This window comes from Lepidochelys olivacea, assembly GCF_965140295.1.
Source record: "Lepidochelys olivacea isolate rLepOli2 genome assembly, chromosome: 3".
NCBI lineage: Eukaryota > Metazoa > Chordata > Testudines > Cheloniidae > Lepidochelys > Lepidochelys olivacea.
The window spans coordinates 100,868,083-100,884,139 of record NC_140413.1 but is presented as its reverse complement, the minus strand read 5'-3'; the positions used below and the strand labels follow the sequence as shown (position 1 = coordinate 100,884,139).

The 16,057-nt window shown below is 40.4% G+C and overlaps 1 protein-coding gene across 3 annotated transcripts in view; it reads right to left on the bottom strand.

Annotated features, from left to right (window-relative positions):
• AKAP7 (A-kinase anchoring protein 7) overlaps positions 1-16,057 on the bottom strand; it is a 133,046-nt gene that overhangs the window by 65,751 nt on the left and 51,238 nt on the right. For all 3 annotated transcript variants that reach the window (XR_014710996.1, XM_084624370.1, XM_084624371.1), the window contains exon 6: positions 564-676. Coding sequence is in view for 2 of the 3 variants with exons in the window: in XM_084624370.1 (XP_084480496.1) it covers positions 564-676 (113 nt within the window). In the remaining variant the exon portion in view is untranslated. The remainder of the gene's footprint in view (positions 1-563; positions 677-16,057) is intronic.

The following is a 16,057-nucleotide window of genomic DNA, read 5'->3' as shown; positions in this document are numbered from 1 at the left end:
TTGGTTCATGCAGAAAGTTGCTTGCCTTTTTTGTTTTCCCATTAAAATGGAAAGTGGAATGCCACTGGGAAAGGATAATGCAGTTGCAAGAAAAACAGGAGGACCTCTCCCACTCCTCCATAGAAGGCAGCCTGAAAGATTATATGATCTATAAACTCATATTCTTAAAAATGCTTTTCATTCCAGAGTCAGTAGTCCTACATGCTGGACAGTTAATTTCCGTATAATTCAAAAATCTTTATTTAAGGTACACTGGAACAATACTCCAGACAATAATTGTAATCTTTAGATTCTTTTGCAAGAAAAAAAAGACCATAACTGTTAATATATCGAGACTATCAAGAGTAATATTTTGTGGTACAACTTAGACAAAACATTTTACATATTAACTTTTTTCATAAAAGACTAATATTTTAAAGTCTTACCAGTCAACCTGGTTACAAAGAAGTAGAACTTTGACTGCTCTAAAATATGGCTAAAGTAAAACTGAAGTGCTTAACATTTGTTCTCTAAAATAAACTTTTTAGATGGCTGCCGTTATGCTGCATCAAATTTGAGCTTACCTGCTTACGTAGCTCTGGTGATTTTGACAGCTTCATGAAGGTCAAGTGAGGTTTACAAGCTCTGTTTTCTCCTGCCAAGATGCCTTTTTCTTGAAATATCTTCTTCATGGTCTCTGAAGAATGAAAAATGCAGAGGCCCTAAGATATCAAATACTGTAGATGCTTAAAAATGTGCTTTCAACTTTAATACGAGTCACATCCATCCCAAGTGAAAAGTGAAGATAATCAATAAGAAGGGAAAAGCAGCTTTCTAGTTTCCTTCAAAGTTGCATGTTATATCTGAACAGATCAATCTGATAATTGCAGCTGATCTGAGACACAAGTTACTTCATTTAAAAAGAAATAATTGGCAATCTATTAAAACCAATCAATATCCAGTCTAAAATCTGTTCCTCCTACCACAATAGTACCTTTATATTTAAATTGTTCAGGGATTGCAATGAGTGAAGCAATTGCAAATGACAAAAGAAGAGTTATGGATAATGGGATTCACTAGACAAAGAAAAGCTACTCTGTGTCAAATTTTATGCTCCTTACTTGAATGAAACTCCCATTTCAGGCCAAGGGAATTTTGCTTAATAATCACCAAATTCGGCCTAATTGTGAAGGGCAAAGATTGAGAATAGGTCAAATGTGATGTTCTTCACCAGTGCTCCACAGCTAGTTAAAAATAAACAAAAAGCAAACGTCTATCTGTTGCCTTTCTGACGCCTGTGTAAAGTGGAATGTGCAGTTCAACTGACTGAGAAGACTGGAACTTTTCTTTTTCATGTGGCTATTTGCCTACATCCAAGGCTAGGCAAAGCTTCTATATTGACCTCTCTTACTCCCTCCCAGCCCATCTACCTAGAACAATATAAATGTTCAGCTTACTGGAAATTAAATCACCACAACTACAATCGAGACTAATGAAATCTATCATAGTGATCTTGCACCCCATTAGACCAGATACTATCTAGAATTAGCCAGCTTAAACACTACATAGGATGTATGCAACTGTGCTTATTAGGGCATGTCTATACTGGAACATTCAGGAAAGTTAAGGTGAACTAAACATGTGAAATCAATGTGCATAAATTAAAGAATGTTAATCTCCCATGTGGATGCTCTCACTTAAGAATAGAGTAGTCTTAATCCTCCTTGATCAGAAGTGGGTTTTTTTAAATACTCTCTGAAATTATACCTTAGAAAATTAAAACTAAAACTTGCTTCCTGTCTATTCTGTTTTTATAAATATACTAAACAGGTTAAAGTATGAGTATTAAGTTACAGCAAGTTAAGGTCATCTTACCCCTAAATGAGAGCATCCACACATGGAGTAGGTGGGGGAGGAGAGGTTTGGGGTTAAATGAGCTTTAATATATGTTCCTTTAATTGATTTGCCTTAACTTTCCTGAGTATTTGTGTCTGTAGACAAGCGCTTGGTGTTTTTAATGGGACGACTCACAGTATGTAAAGTTAAGCATGTGCCTAAGCCTTCGTAGAATCAGGATCTAAAGGGGCACTGCAAAAGTTTTGACCTTAAAATTGGTCTAATTTAAAGCTGTGGTTACAGTATGTTGTAGAGAAAATCCTCTGGATTTGACAAGGCATAACTTCACATTATCTTTCATATCCTTTAAGTGACTATTTCCCCCAAGTGCACTCTGCAAAAATACATGATCTTAGCTAACTAAAACTAAAACCTAGCCCATTCATAACATTAGTTAGGAAACAAATTTTATTTAGGTTTCTAAGGTATAATTACAGTGTATTTTTAAAAGAAACTTAAATTATGAAAGATACTATCTTACTGTTTTTAAATCCAGAGGATTTTTCTCTACCATATTTATTTTTTTAATTTTTTCAGTTTACTAAAAGAACATCTACCTGTAAGTAGTTGTCACTTGGCCATATATTTAAAATATAGGTCCTGATCCTGCCGTCACTTATGCACACATTTCACGATATGCCAATTTGAATTCAACAAGACTATTCAAGTACTGAGTTATGCACATGCTTAAGTGTTTGTAGTATAGGGCCCATATGCAATAACAAATCCTTACCAAAATGTGTTCACTTATTGCATGTTTCTGCGTGCCCACACACAGGGGTCTGTTTTGGGGTTACTTTTGAGTGGTTTCAGCTTTTTAAAACAAAAATAAACTACAGTGATAGCATTTATTTAAAGAATACGTAGGGGTCAATCCTATACTTGTTTCTGTGGCCACCAAGAGTTCTGATAGTGGAACTAGTAAGAGGGAGTGAACAGGATTGGCTGCGGGGGGTGCACCCCCTACCTTGTGTGCAGATGAATTCTAGGGTAGTTTCCTGCACACCAAGGCAGTAAGGATAGGAAGGGCATGGTGGACTGGAAGATTTGCTCCCATGTAGAACCTCCCATACTTGCAGAGGGGACACATCAGGATTCTGTGACCTGTCCTATTAAATCGTCAAGGCTGTAACACTGGTTGAAGAGTGGCTCTGTGGAGAGGATTCACAGTTTATGGAGAGGAATCACTCTTCATTTTCTCATCAGTGCCCAATCTGGCTATTCTGGCAAGAAACAGGATTGAAGGTTTTCTCCATAGAGAATAACATTTTATAACAGAAAAGAGAGAATATGCTGTGCGCATTCTAAACATGATGGTGGCTTATTTACTTTCAAGACTAAAACCCCACAAATCTCTGTAGACTGGAATTTGCTCCCACTGAAGTCAATGGCAAAACTCTCATTAATTTCAATGGGAGGCAGGATCCAGCCCTCTTTTTGTAGTAGCCAAAAGTAACTAACAAACCCCAGAAGTTCTACTGGCATCAGTAGAAATTTATTTATTTTATTTTTTCTTTGAAAAATTGCTCTTCTTTTTTTGACCAGCTCTAAACTCAAGGAGCCCCACTATATCCAATATGAAGGTGAGGTTGGATGGAAGGAAAATGGACTCCTAAATCAGTTGATTTTCACCATTACCTATCCTAGTAATGCATATGCAGATGCATTCAGTAGCATATTTTTAATGTTTCGTAGCATGAATTAATACTCCTGGTTCTATTCCCAGCTCTGCCACCAACCTGCTACATGATGTTGGGCAAGTCACTGCTCCTCTCTATGCTTCTGTCTCCCCTCCTATTCTTTGTCTTCTCTATTTTGACTTTAAGCTCTTAAAGGCAGGGACTGTCTCTCTGTCCACGTGTACATTACCTAACCCAAAGGGCACTGCTCTTGGTTTGGGAGTCCACATACTACCATAAATAAAATAATAAATGCTAAAATGATATAAGCTGCCTTTCCTTTTCTCCACCTTCAAGACCCACTGGGCTTCATGCAATAAGGGGCTCCCCTTGAAGCGCCTCACTATTCTTGGGGAGAAATAAGCTTAGATCACGAGAAACTTCCTCCCCACTGAGAACGTCTGCTTGTCCTTTTGGAAGGTACGTTGAGATCCACTGATGAGAGTGCTATATAAGAGCTCGGTATTATATTACTGTATAAAATATTGTTTCTCTTCTCTGCCAAGGGAGAGTCCAGACAAAATACATGTGGTGGTGGACAGTGTAAATACTTATTCATTTTAGCTGCAGCCCGGAATCAGATATTTAACACAGAGTAGCAAATATTCAATAGGCTGAATTCTACATAAACACACCAAAGCAAAAATTGACCCCATAAAGGTGAAATTCATCCCTGTGCAGAGGGCCAGCATAGGGTCTGTGAACCATTTACATCTCACTTGAGGCTGGCCCTCTGCGTGGGGTGAATTTAACCCAGAAATAGGGAAACTAATAGGGTAGGTGTGTCCATTGGTTTAAAATATACTCTAAAATGCACATTTGTTTTCTTTCCTTCATGGTTTTTCATCCAATTCAATTTATACAAGGAAGACTGCAATATTTTTCCTGTATTTAGAGAAGGAATGCTATAACAATATTTGGGAATCTGGCTTTATGTCAAGAGTTTTTCCATTGAAGTGCCAAATTAATAACCTTATTGAAGTTACAACCAGGCTGAATTTTGGCCCTTTAGAACTTAAAAATAAGTTATTTGAAAATATTTTGGTATTAATACAGCAGCTGAAGATGAAGTAATACAGTAGCATCAATATTAGAGTTTCTAGTTGTTAAGTTAACGTTAATGTAAATAGGCTGTACCATTTAGTTATGGTAGCAGGTGCATTCTAATGATATGGACATATTCAGTATGAGATTTGTTTGCATGTTTGAGTTTCATAGGGCATGTCACTGTTTGCTCTGTTTAAATTGCCAGATATTTGTCAATAGGTTTACCTATTTCTACATTTGAAACAATGTTTTGTATGTCTTTGTAGGACATGCATTTGAAGAATTATGCCAAGGATTATAAAGCTGTCCAGGCAAATGTCAGTGAACAGCAGAGTAGCACATCAAAAACAGACTATTAAAAATAGGTGTTTGATCCTACTCCAAAGTTAGATATGCATGTTCAAAACAATGCAATTGGTAACTCCTATTCATGGGTTTCCAAGTATCCTCCAGTTTATTCTTTGTTGTTGATAGGTTAAATAATCTGCTGAATAAAGAAGTGTTATTACATTTATTTTAAAAAAATCTGCATTGCTCTGTAACAAATGCATGTTATAGTCTCATAGGTGTTTGATCTGTATTGTTTTGTGTATTTAGCAACCCTAGTCCTCACTACAAAGAAGGATTTTTTTTATTAAAACAAACAATTCTGCACCAGCCTCTGATGCTTTCTCTCAGCCCAGTGCACTGCACTGTTTTTGTTTCTCTGCTTAGGGCTCTGTTCTGCCATCCACACTTACACTAAAAAGGACTTTAGGTCCAAATCCTGCAATCAAGATTTGCATGAATGGAACCCTGCACCCATACTGAGCCCCACTGACACAGCAGAGCTCTGTGCCAGCACAGGGGTCCGCCTGTACAGATCTGATTGCAGTCCCATTGATTTCAATACGACTGACTATTCATGGAGTATGGTGCTATTCAATGTGAGCATAGGTGGAAGACCTGGGGTCCTAGATTGTAAGTGCCTTTAGGGCAGCCATGGCCCATGTCTCTTTGTTCTCTGCCAACTGTGACCAATCTTTTTCTTGTACATCTCTGTTACATCATCTCTAACTTTACAGGAGAGGATGTTTTGCAAAACACACTCTTTTTTATTTTAAAAACAAAGTACTGTGCATGATGGACAAAAATGTATCATTTTTAGTGAGAGGAGATAGCAATTTTAAGTTTCCAAGGAATTCATAGAATCATAGAATATCAGGGTTGGAAGGGACCCCTGAAGGTCATCTAGTCCAACCCCCTGCTCGAAGCAGGACCAATTCCCAGTTAAATCATCCCAGCCAGGGCTTTGTCAAGCCTGACCTTAAAAACTTCTAAGGAAGGAGATTCTACCACCTCCCTAGGTAACGCATTCCAGTGTTTCACCACCCTCTTAGTGAAAAAGTTTTTCCTAATATCTAAACCTAATCTAATCCTAATTTTTCCTAATCTAAACCTCCCCCACTGCAACTTGAGACCATTACTCCTCGTTCTGTCATCTGCTACCATTGAGAACAGTCTAGAGCCATCCTCTTTGGAACCCCCTTTCAGGTAGTTGAAAGCAGCTATCAAATCCCCCCTCATTCTTCTCTTCTGCAGGCTAAACAATCCCAGCTCCCTCAGCCTCTCCTCATAAGTCATGTGTTCTAGACCCCTAATCATTTTTGTTGCCCTTCGCTGGACTCTCTCCAATTTATCCACATCCTTCTTGTAGTGTGGGGCCCAAAACTGGACACAGTACTCCAGATGAGGCCTCACCAATGTCGAATAGAGGGGAACAATCACGTCCCTCGATCTGCTGGCAATGCCCCTAATTATACATCCCAAAATGCCATTGGCCTTCTTGGCAACAAGGGCACACTGCTGACTCATATCCAGCTTCTCGTCCACTGTCACCCCTAGGTCCTTTTCCGCAGAACTGCTGCCTAGCCATTCGGTCCCTAGTCTGTAGCGGTGCATTGGATTCTTCCATCCTAAGTGCAGGACCCTGCACTTATCCTTATTGAACCTCATCAGATTTCTTTTGGCCCAATCCTCCAATTTGTCTAGGTCCTTCTGTATCCTATCCCTCCCCTCCAGCGTATCTACCACTCCTCCCAGTTTAGTATCATCCGCAAATTTGCTGAGAGTGCAATCCACACCATCCTCCAGATCATTTATGAAGATATTGAACAAAACCGGCCCCAGGACCGACCCTTGGGGCACTCCACTTGATATTGGCTGCCAACTAGACATGGAGCCATTGATCACTACCCGTTGAGCCCGACAATCTAGCCAGCTTTCTACCCACCTTATAGTGCATTCATCCAGCCCATACTTCCTAAATTCATAAAATCATAGGACTGGAAGGGACCTCGAGAGATCATCTAGTCCAGTCCCCCGCACTTATGGCAGGACTAAGTATTATCTAGTCCATCCCTGACAGGTATTTGTCCAAAATCTCTAATGATGGAGATTCCACAACCTCCCCAGGCAATTTATTGCAGTGATTAACCACCCTGACGGTTAGGAAGTTTTTCCTAATGTTCAACCTAAACCACCCTTGCTGCAATTTCAGCCCATTGCTTTTTGTCCTATCCCCAGAGGTTAAGAAGAACAATTTTTCTCCCTCTTCCTTGTAACAACCCTTTATGTACTTGAAAACTGTAATCATGTCGCCTCACAGTCTTCTCTTCTCCAGACAAAACAAACCCAATTTTTTTCTATCTTCCTTCATAGGTCATGTTTTCTAAACCTTTAATCATTTTTGTTGCTCTTCTCTGGACTTTCTCCAATTTGTTCACATCTTTCCTGAAATGTGGTGCCCAGAACTGGACACAATACTCCAGCTGAGGCCTAACCAGCACAGAGTAGAGTGGAAGAATTACTTCTTGTGTCTTGCTTACAGCACTCCTGCTAATACATCCCAGAATGATGTTCACTTTTTTTGCAATAGTGTTACACTTTGACTCATATTTAGCTTGTGGTCCACTATGACCACCAGATCCCTTTCCGCAGTTCTCCTTCCTAGGGAGTCATTTCCCATTTTGTATGTGTGCAACTGATTGTTCCTTCCTAAGTGGAGTACTTTGCATTTGTCCTTATTGAATTTCATCCTATTTACTTCAGAACATTTCTCCAGTTTGTTCAGATCATTTTGAATTTTAATCCTGTCCTCCAAAGCACTTGCAACCCTGCTCAGCTTGGTATCCTCCTCAAACTTTATAAGTATACCCTCTATGCCATTATCAGGGGTTGGCAACCTTTGGCACGCAGCCCTTCAGGGTAATCCACTGTCAGGCCACAAGACATTTTGTTTACGTTGACTGTCCGCAGGCATGTCCCCCCGCAGCTCTCACTGGCCATGGTTTGCCATTCCCAGCCAATGGCCGCCGCTTCCTGCAGCTCCCATTGGCCAAGAACGGCGAACTGTGTCCAGTAGAAGCTCCAGGGGGCCATGCCTGCAGACAGTCAATGTAAAAAAAAAGTCTCACAGCCTGCCAGTGGATTACCCTGATGGGCCGCATGCTGAAGGTTGCTGACCCCTGAGCTAAATCATTGATGAAGATATTGAACAGTACCGGACCCAGAACTGATCCCTGAGGGACCCCACTCGTTATGCCCTTCCAGCATGACTGTGAACCACTGATGATTACTCCCTGGAATGGTTTCCAACCAGTTATGCACCCCTCTTATAGTAGCTCTATCTAGGTTGCATCTCCCTAATTTGTTTATGAGAAGATCATGCAAGACAGTATCAAAAGCCTTACTAAAGTCAAGATATACCATGTCTACTGCTTCCCCCTATCCACATGGCTTCTTACCCTGTCAAAGAAAGCTATCAGGTTGATTTGACAAGATTTATTCTTGACAAATCCATGCTGACTGTTAATTATCACCTTGTTATCTTCAAAATGTTTGCAAATTGATTGCTTAATTATTTGCTCCATTATCTTTCCAGGTACAGAAGTTAAGCTGACTGGTTTGTAATTCTCCAGGTTGTCCTTATTTCCCTTTTCATAGATGGGCACTATATTTGCCCTTTCCCAGTCTTCTGGCATCTCTCCCATCTTCCATGACTTTTCAAAGATAATTGCTAATGGCTCAGATGTCTGCTCAGTCAACTCCTTGAGTATTCTAAGAATTATTTCATCAGGCCCTGGTGACCTGAAGACATCTAATTTGGCTAAGTAATTTTTAACTTGTTCTTTCCCTATGTTAACCTCTGATCCTACCTCGTTTTCACTGGCATTCACTATGTTACACATCCAATATTACCAAACTTCTTGGTGAAAACCAAAACAAAGAAGTCATTAAGCACCTCTGCCGTTTCCACATTTTCTGTTATTTCCCCCCCTCATTAAGTAACGGGCCTACCCTGCCCTTGGTCTTCCTCATGCTTCTAATGCATTTGTAGAATGTTTTCTTGTTATCCTTTATGTCTCTAGCTAGTTTGATCTAATTTTGTGCCTTGGCCTTCCTAATTTTATCCCTACATACTTGTGTTATTTGTTTATATTTAATTAAGTGTATCTGTGTCCCTGTACCACCCCCACAGTGTGCCCATTTCTGGGGGTGTTTCCAAGTGTCAGAGGAAGGAGGAGCTGTGTACCCCAGTGATTCCCAACTGCTGCAACCAATACCACTGATGCAGGGCTCCATATTTTATCATTATTGTTACTTCTATATAACATCCCCACTGTGTGTGTTGTCCTTTACAGAACAAATAAAGCAAGATTCCCTGCCTCAAAGCTATTACAATTTAAAATGAAGATGAGAACACGCAGGAGGAGATAATGACTCAAGGAATAGGAGAGGGAAAGGACAGTGTGATTATGAAAGCACATGGGAGGCTAATGCATGAGTCTTGAATATAACAGAACTTTCTTAGTTTGCAAAGTGATTTTTTAAATGTTATTAGGTTATTGGTTATACACCTACTTGAAGTGGGTTTTGAGAAGACATTTAAAGGTGTAGGGGGAGGGGGGCATCACAGATGGGGTCAGAAAGGGAGTTACAAGTGTAGGAGGCCCATGAAAAAGCTGTCATGGAGGCATGTGAGAGAAGGACACAAAGTGGGACAGCCAGGTGGAAAGCTGTTGATGAGCAAAGAGAGTGTAAAATGACACAACAGCTGAAAGGTAGGAGGAGAGTTTGTGGAGGGACTTGAATAAGAGGTATGCATTTGATTTGGGAGAGTAGAAAGCCAGTGACAGGATTACTAATAGTACAATCCTCCATGTGCAGTGCTAAATGAGTACCTTGCATTTGAGTTCATAAATCAATATTGCCATGCCCTCAGTCTAACAAGTAAGATCCAAGTTTGCCCTTTTATTTTTAAATTACTTGCTAGCACTCATTTTTGGGGCAGTTTTTAAGTTATTGGAAAACTTATCTTTCATACAATTTGACATTCTCTTAAGTATTTTGTACTTTATTTTCATAATGTTCAAATTACCCCATGCCATGTCACTTGTAACACTTACATTAGATGCAGCTGCATCCATTACATAATTTTTGATATATCACATTTGAAGCCTAATTATGGGGAAAGTTGCTCAAAATAATTACATGTGGAAGGACCCCAAAATGGAACAGCTAAATCAATAGTGATTCATATGGTGAATTTGATATTGAGCCATAAATTGTAACACAAATAGCTAGTTCCATTTTCCAGCTTGCATTAGAAATACCTACGCATGGATTGTGAAAGATTATTAGGTATGTACATTTTCCTCTGCTGTTCTGTTATCTTGGAAACCTGTTCGCAATCTAGCTTCAATTTTTAAAAAGGCAAAGCTAGAAACAGTAATTTCTCTTTATTAAATGACACACAAATTTTATAGAATCTTATATCTTACACTTATAAAATGAAAAGAAATTATAGGAGCTTGAACATGTCAATGCATTCTGATTTTTCTAATACCACTTCAAACCCACCTAAAATACGTAATTTGTAGACCTTGTACATTTTGACAGCCTTTCAACATATTTTGCCAGGGATCACTTAGTGGAAGTGTTGGTTGACCAGGAGCTGTTCAGGCAATCTCCTGCTGCTACAGGAAAGGCACTTGAAAAGCTGTAAGGGCCAATTCCTGCACCCCTTACTCAGGCACAATTCCCATTGACTTCATAAGGGGGTGGTTTGCTCCAGCTGAGGATCTGCCCTTAATTTTCCCTGAGGAGGGAATTGGACCAAACATGAAATTTGTGAAAACTGCACTAGGGAGTCACATTCTGTCCTGACCTCAGTGGGGCTACATAGTGTGTAAGGCAGTGTAGCACTGGGCCCTGTTTCTGAGCAGTCTACAAAGGTTTTTCTGTATTTTATGTACATGAATTTAATTGCCAAGAGGCAGTGTGGTCCAGTGAGTAGGGTATGGCAGACTGGGGTTCTGTTGCTAGCTCTGTCACTGATCTGCTGCGTAACTTTGGGCAAGTCAGTTCTCCTCTCTGCCTCTGTTTTCTTTCCACCCTGTGTCTATTTTGACTGTAAGCTCTTCAGGGTAGGGACTGTTGCTTACTATTTGCATGTACAGCACCTACCACACAGGGGCCCGAAACTCTCTGTGGGCCTCTGGCTGCTACAATAATGTAAATAATAGTAATAACAATACCTAAGAAGCCTAAGCTAATGATTTTAGTTGCTAATCTTTCTGTGTCTGTATCACAACTACATATATAAATTATAGCCTATTGTACTGGGTAAGCCTTCTTTTGCAATCAAATTCATGATCTGGAATGTATGATCACAGCGTCAAGCAGCCTATTGTATGATCTGGAATGTATGATCCCAGGGTCAAGCAGCTGGGCCACCCTATTCATTCTGGGGCTGAAGGAAGGGATCTGATCTAAGGGGTGACTCTTGCTGTTCTGCTCAAAGACTGTGGGTCCTCAATGGCCCAGTAACCCTTCAGTCTCTGATGGGACAAACAGATTGGTAATTGGGCTTGAGGTCATGCCACCTAATTTACTGAGCAGTGTCCTCTGCAGAGAGCAAGAAGGAGGTTGCCTCGTGAAACACGCCTTGTTTTTGATCTCTCCCTTGAAGAAGGTACATCTTGTTTTCTCCACCCATGTGCACCACTTCCCCTGTGTAGGGTTGTCTTTACATCATGCCCATAGGTGAACAGAGGTTAAAAAGCAATTTATTTCTATGTCTGTTCACTGTAACTTGGTTTGTTGGTGTTGGGTTTTGCCTATAAGGGGTTTTCACCTTTGTAAAGGGTTCAGGGTATAGCAACTCAAATACCTGTGGTGCAAGTTGTGTACTGTTCAGATATTCATATGGGTATATGAACAGATGTTCTTGTTCGTAAAGCACGGTCTAGGAAAAAGCTGCACCAAGTAACGTCTCTGTGTGCATATGTCAAGGGACTTAAATCTGCTGGCATTTGTGAGATAAGGCTTCATTGTTTACAACTCAGGAAGTGTACTACCATGTGAGTTACCAGTGCATACTGGCATTTAGGTTTGGCAAGAATTCCTTGCCTGGAGTTAGGCTGAATTTACTAATAAAAAGCTGAGGCCAACTTTATCCCATAACTTGTGTCTGTCTTCCACTTGGCCTCTGGCCTAAGCAATGTATAATGGGTGTTACTTTTACATCAGGACAATCTTTCCTAATCAGCAAAATTAGATCATCATTGTTCCACCTTAAGTATACATCTGTCATAGCTACAGTTGTTCACTAGGTCCCAGTAAAATGTAAGAGATAATTTATTTGAAGGGGGTGGGACCAGCCCTCATGTTTTCAGAAGTCTGTCCAGCTTTCCATGTGCAGCATTTCAAGAACAAATCTGGAGCTCAATAATGGGAGCTCTGCGGGAAAGCAAGGGGAGGAGACACACTCTAATTTGTATTCTGTCGGGTTTGGTGGTGCACGCCTGTAATCTCAGCTGCTTGGGAGGCTGAGGCTGGCGGCTCGCTCAGGGATTCTGGGTTGCGGTGCTCTATGCTGATTGGGTGTCTGGTGCCACTAATAACCTGGCCAGCAAGAACAACATGAATGACTTGTTGTGATTGGCGCTCTCTGTGAGGGCTGATGGACTGATCGATCAAGGTGATTTGTATTATAGTAGTGCCCAGTGGCCTTAATCAGGATCAAGGCCCCATTGTCCTGGTGCTGTATAAACAGAGAGAGATGCTTACAATCTAAGCTATCTCTGAATCAGTTATCTTGAAGGAGAGGTTAAAGAACGCAGAATTAGAAAATTGTGCAAGCAAATGGCTAGAATACTATTTTTTTTCTTCTCAGACATATAATTATGAGTGAGGATTAAACTGGCAATGAATGAATGCAATAGGTATAAAGATAAAACACCATGAAATAAACTGAATATGTTTAAACCTCTTTATTAAGGATGAGAAGAAAATGACTTGAAATCCCTCATTTAAAGACTGCCTTTTAGTATCGATATCATTACCATACCTGAAAACACAGCATAACATGAAAGACTTTTAAATAAGATTACATTGACTGGAACTTGTTAATCACTGAAGAGCCAAGAACAAACACATATCTGTGTTCCTGCTCTGTTTTCTGCACATGCAGACTACTGCTGCCAGGCTGACTGCAGTCAAATTCCTCTATTCTAACCCGCTCCTTGAGCCCCTTCAGTGTGGCTTCTGCCTACCCTGCTCAAACAGCCTTTAACAGTCTTTCTAGGCAAACTGTAAAGTGTCTCCTACATCCTCATCTTCCTGTCCTCTTCTGCATAGAATCAGAAACATAGGGCTGGAAGGGACCTTGAAAGATTACAACCCTCTGTGATAAGGCAGGACCTAGTAAACCTAGACCATCCCTGACAGATGTTTGTCCTCCTTGTGCTTAAAAGCCTCCATAATGGGGATTCCACAACCTCCCTTGAAAGCCTATTCCAGAGTTTAACTATTCTTAGAAAGATTTTCGTAACATCTAACCTAAGTCTCCCTTGCTGTAGATTAAGCCCATTCCTTCTTGTCCTATCTTGAGTGGACTTGGAGACCAGTGGATCACCACCCTCTTTAGAACAGTCCTTAATATATTCAAAGACTGTTGTCAGGTCCCCTCTCAGTCTTCTTTTCTCAAGACTAAATGTGCCCAGTTTTTTTTAACCTTTCCTCAGATGTCAGCTTTTCTAAACCTTTTGTCATTTTGGTTATTTGCTTCTGGACTGTCTCCAATTTGTCCATATCTTTCCTACAGTGTGGTCCCAGAATTGGACACAATTGAGGCCTCACCACTGCTGAGCAAGACATTACCTCCTCCGTCTTACCACAAGTGTCGTATGTAAAACAGCCAAGAATATTAGCCTTCTTTTGTTGAAACTGCTTCACATTGTTGGCTCATATTCTATTTGTGATCCATTATAACCCCCAGCTCCTTTTCAGCAGTACTACCATCTAGACAGCTACTCTGCATTTTGTAGTTGTGCATTGGATTTTTTTCCCCTTCCTAAATAAAGTATTTCGCACTTGTCTTTGTGGAATTTCATCTTACTGATTTCATACCAATTCTCTAATTTGTCCCAACCATTTTGAATTCTAATCCTGTCCTCCAAAGCATTTGAAACCCTTTCCAGGTTGGGGTCATCTGCAGATTTTATACTTTTCACTACATTATCCAAATCATTAATGAAAATATTGACTAGTATTAGACCCAGGACTGACCCCTGCAGGAACCCACTAGATATGTCCTTCCAGTTTGACAGTGGACCATTGATAACTACTCTTTGAGTATGATCTTTCAACCATTTGTGGATACCCATTATAGTAATGTCATCTAGACCAGTGGTTCCCAAACTATTGTACTGGTGACCCCTTTCACATAGCAAGCCTCTGAATGCGATCCCCTCCCCCTAATAAATTAAAAACACTTGTTTATATATTTAACACCATTATAAATGCTCGAGGAAAAGGGGGGTTTGGGGTGGAGGCTGACAGCTTGCGACCCCCCATGTAATAACCTCACGACCCCCTAAGGGGTCCTTACCCCCAGTTTGAGAACCCACTGATCTAGACCACATTTCCCTAGTTTGCGTATGAGAATGTCATGTGGGACTGTATCAGAAGATTTACTAAAAATCAAGATTTATCATGTGTACTGCCCCCATCCCACCAGCCCACTACATGATTTATCACAACCTCCTCTTAGAAATTCTCCTCTTCCTAGCCTTAATATACTCAATGTGTTTCTCTCATGGTTCTATTCCTACCTCTAACTGCTCCTTTAGTTTCTCCTTTTGAGGTTTCTCTTGTTCTCCTTACTCCTGCTATCGCAGCATCAGTCAGGACTCCTCTACACCTGGATGATCTGATTCAGATGTACAACTCCAACTGCTAGCACTATGCTGATAACTCGAAGAGCTACCTTTCTACCCTGATGTGTTCCTCCATGCTTCATAGTGACATCTCAGATTGGCTCTCAGCCACCTTTTCATAGATGACCCGCCATCAGATCAATATTAAAATGGCTAAAAGTGAATGTCACTAAAAGCTGCATTCTTTCTCTGTTCTACGTCTTCTCCAAAATTTGTTTCCACTCATCACAAAACCACTTGAGTAGGCCCTGGTTATTTCTTACCTTTGTCTATTAACATCCTGATCTCTGGGCTCCTAGTCTCTTGTCCCACCACCAGCAACAATCCGTCCAAAATACATACACAAAAATATTCTGTCTTGATTTGAGACCCAAGAAACTCTTAATGCCAACTGGCAAGGGGGTGAAGAGGGGTTACAGGTATTTCCTGACTCTGGTATGTACATCCTGCTTCACCACAGACTTTCACTTGAGGTCTCAAATGAAAGTTAGTGTCACATTGGTTATCAGTATCACTGTTAACTGTGTGTACATGTAGTATGCCAGGAGTTACCTATCTGTACCAGAAAATTATGTTCTTAAGCATATAAGTTAAAAGCAGATAACTAAAAGGTGTCATGCCTTAGACTAATTCCTCTAGATAGAAGAAATGTGTATCTGGCTGGGACGTAAATTAAACATTGTAAACTAACACAATGTATGTCCACTTACATATGAAGTAAAATGCTAAAGATATAAAAACAATGGGAAAAGAGCACACAGGAAAAAAAAAGCCACAGGGGATTATCCTGCCTATGAGTAAAGACAATGAACAGTAAAGGCAAAGAGGCCCCTTTATCCTACAGCTGCAAGAAAATGGACAGCACATTTGCATTCATGAAAGCAGGGTCTCAGCCAACCTTGGTTGAAAATGCTGCAGAGGACTTTGGGTGAGAGAAACTTCTTTAGACAAGTTGACTTGTTAGTTAAGTTCAGCCTTTAAAAAGCACATTATGATTGTTTTATACCTAACCGTTTGTTTCCAATACGCTTACTATCTCCTCTGTCTCCCGTCTTTGTTTTCACTATAAATATATCTCTGTGCTGTCGTGCTAAGCAAAGTGGTGATCCTGGGTTGAATCTTACAAGCTGGTATATACTATTCCTTCGGGAATAGCAGGCCTGGCATGTCTGTCAGAGCGTTCAGGGGTTAAGG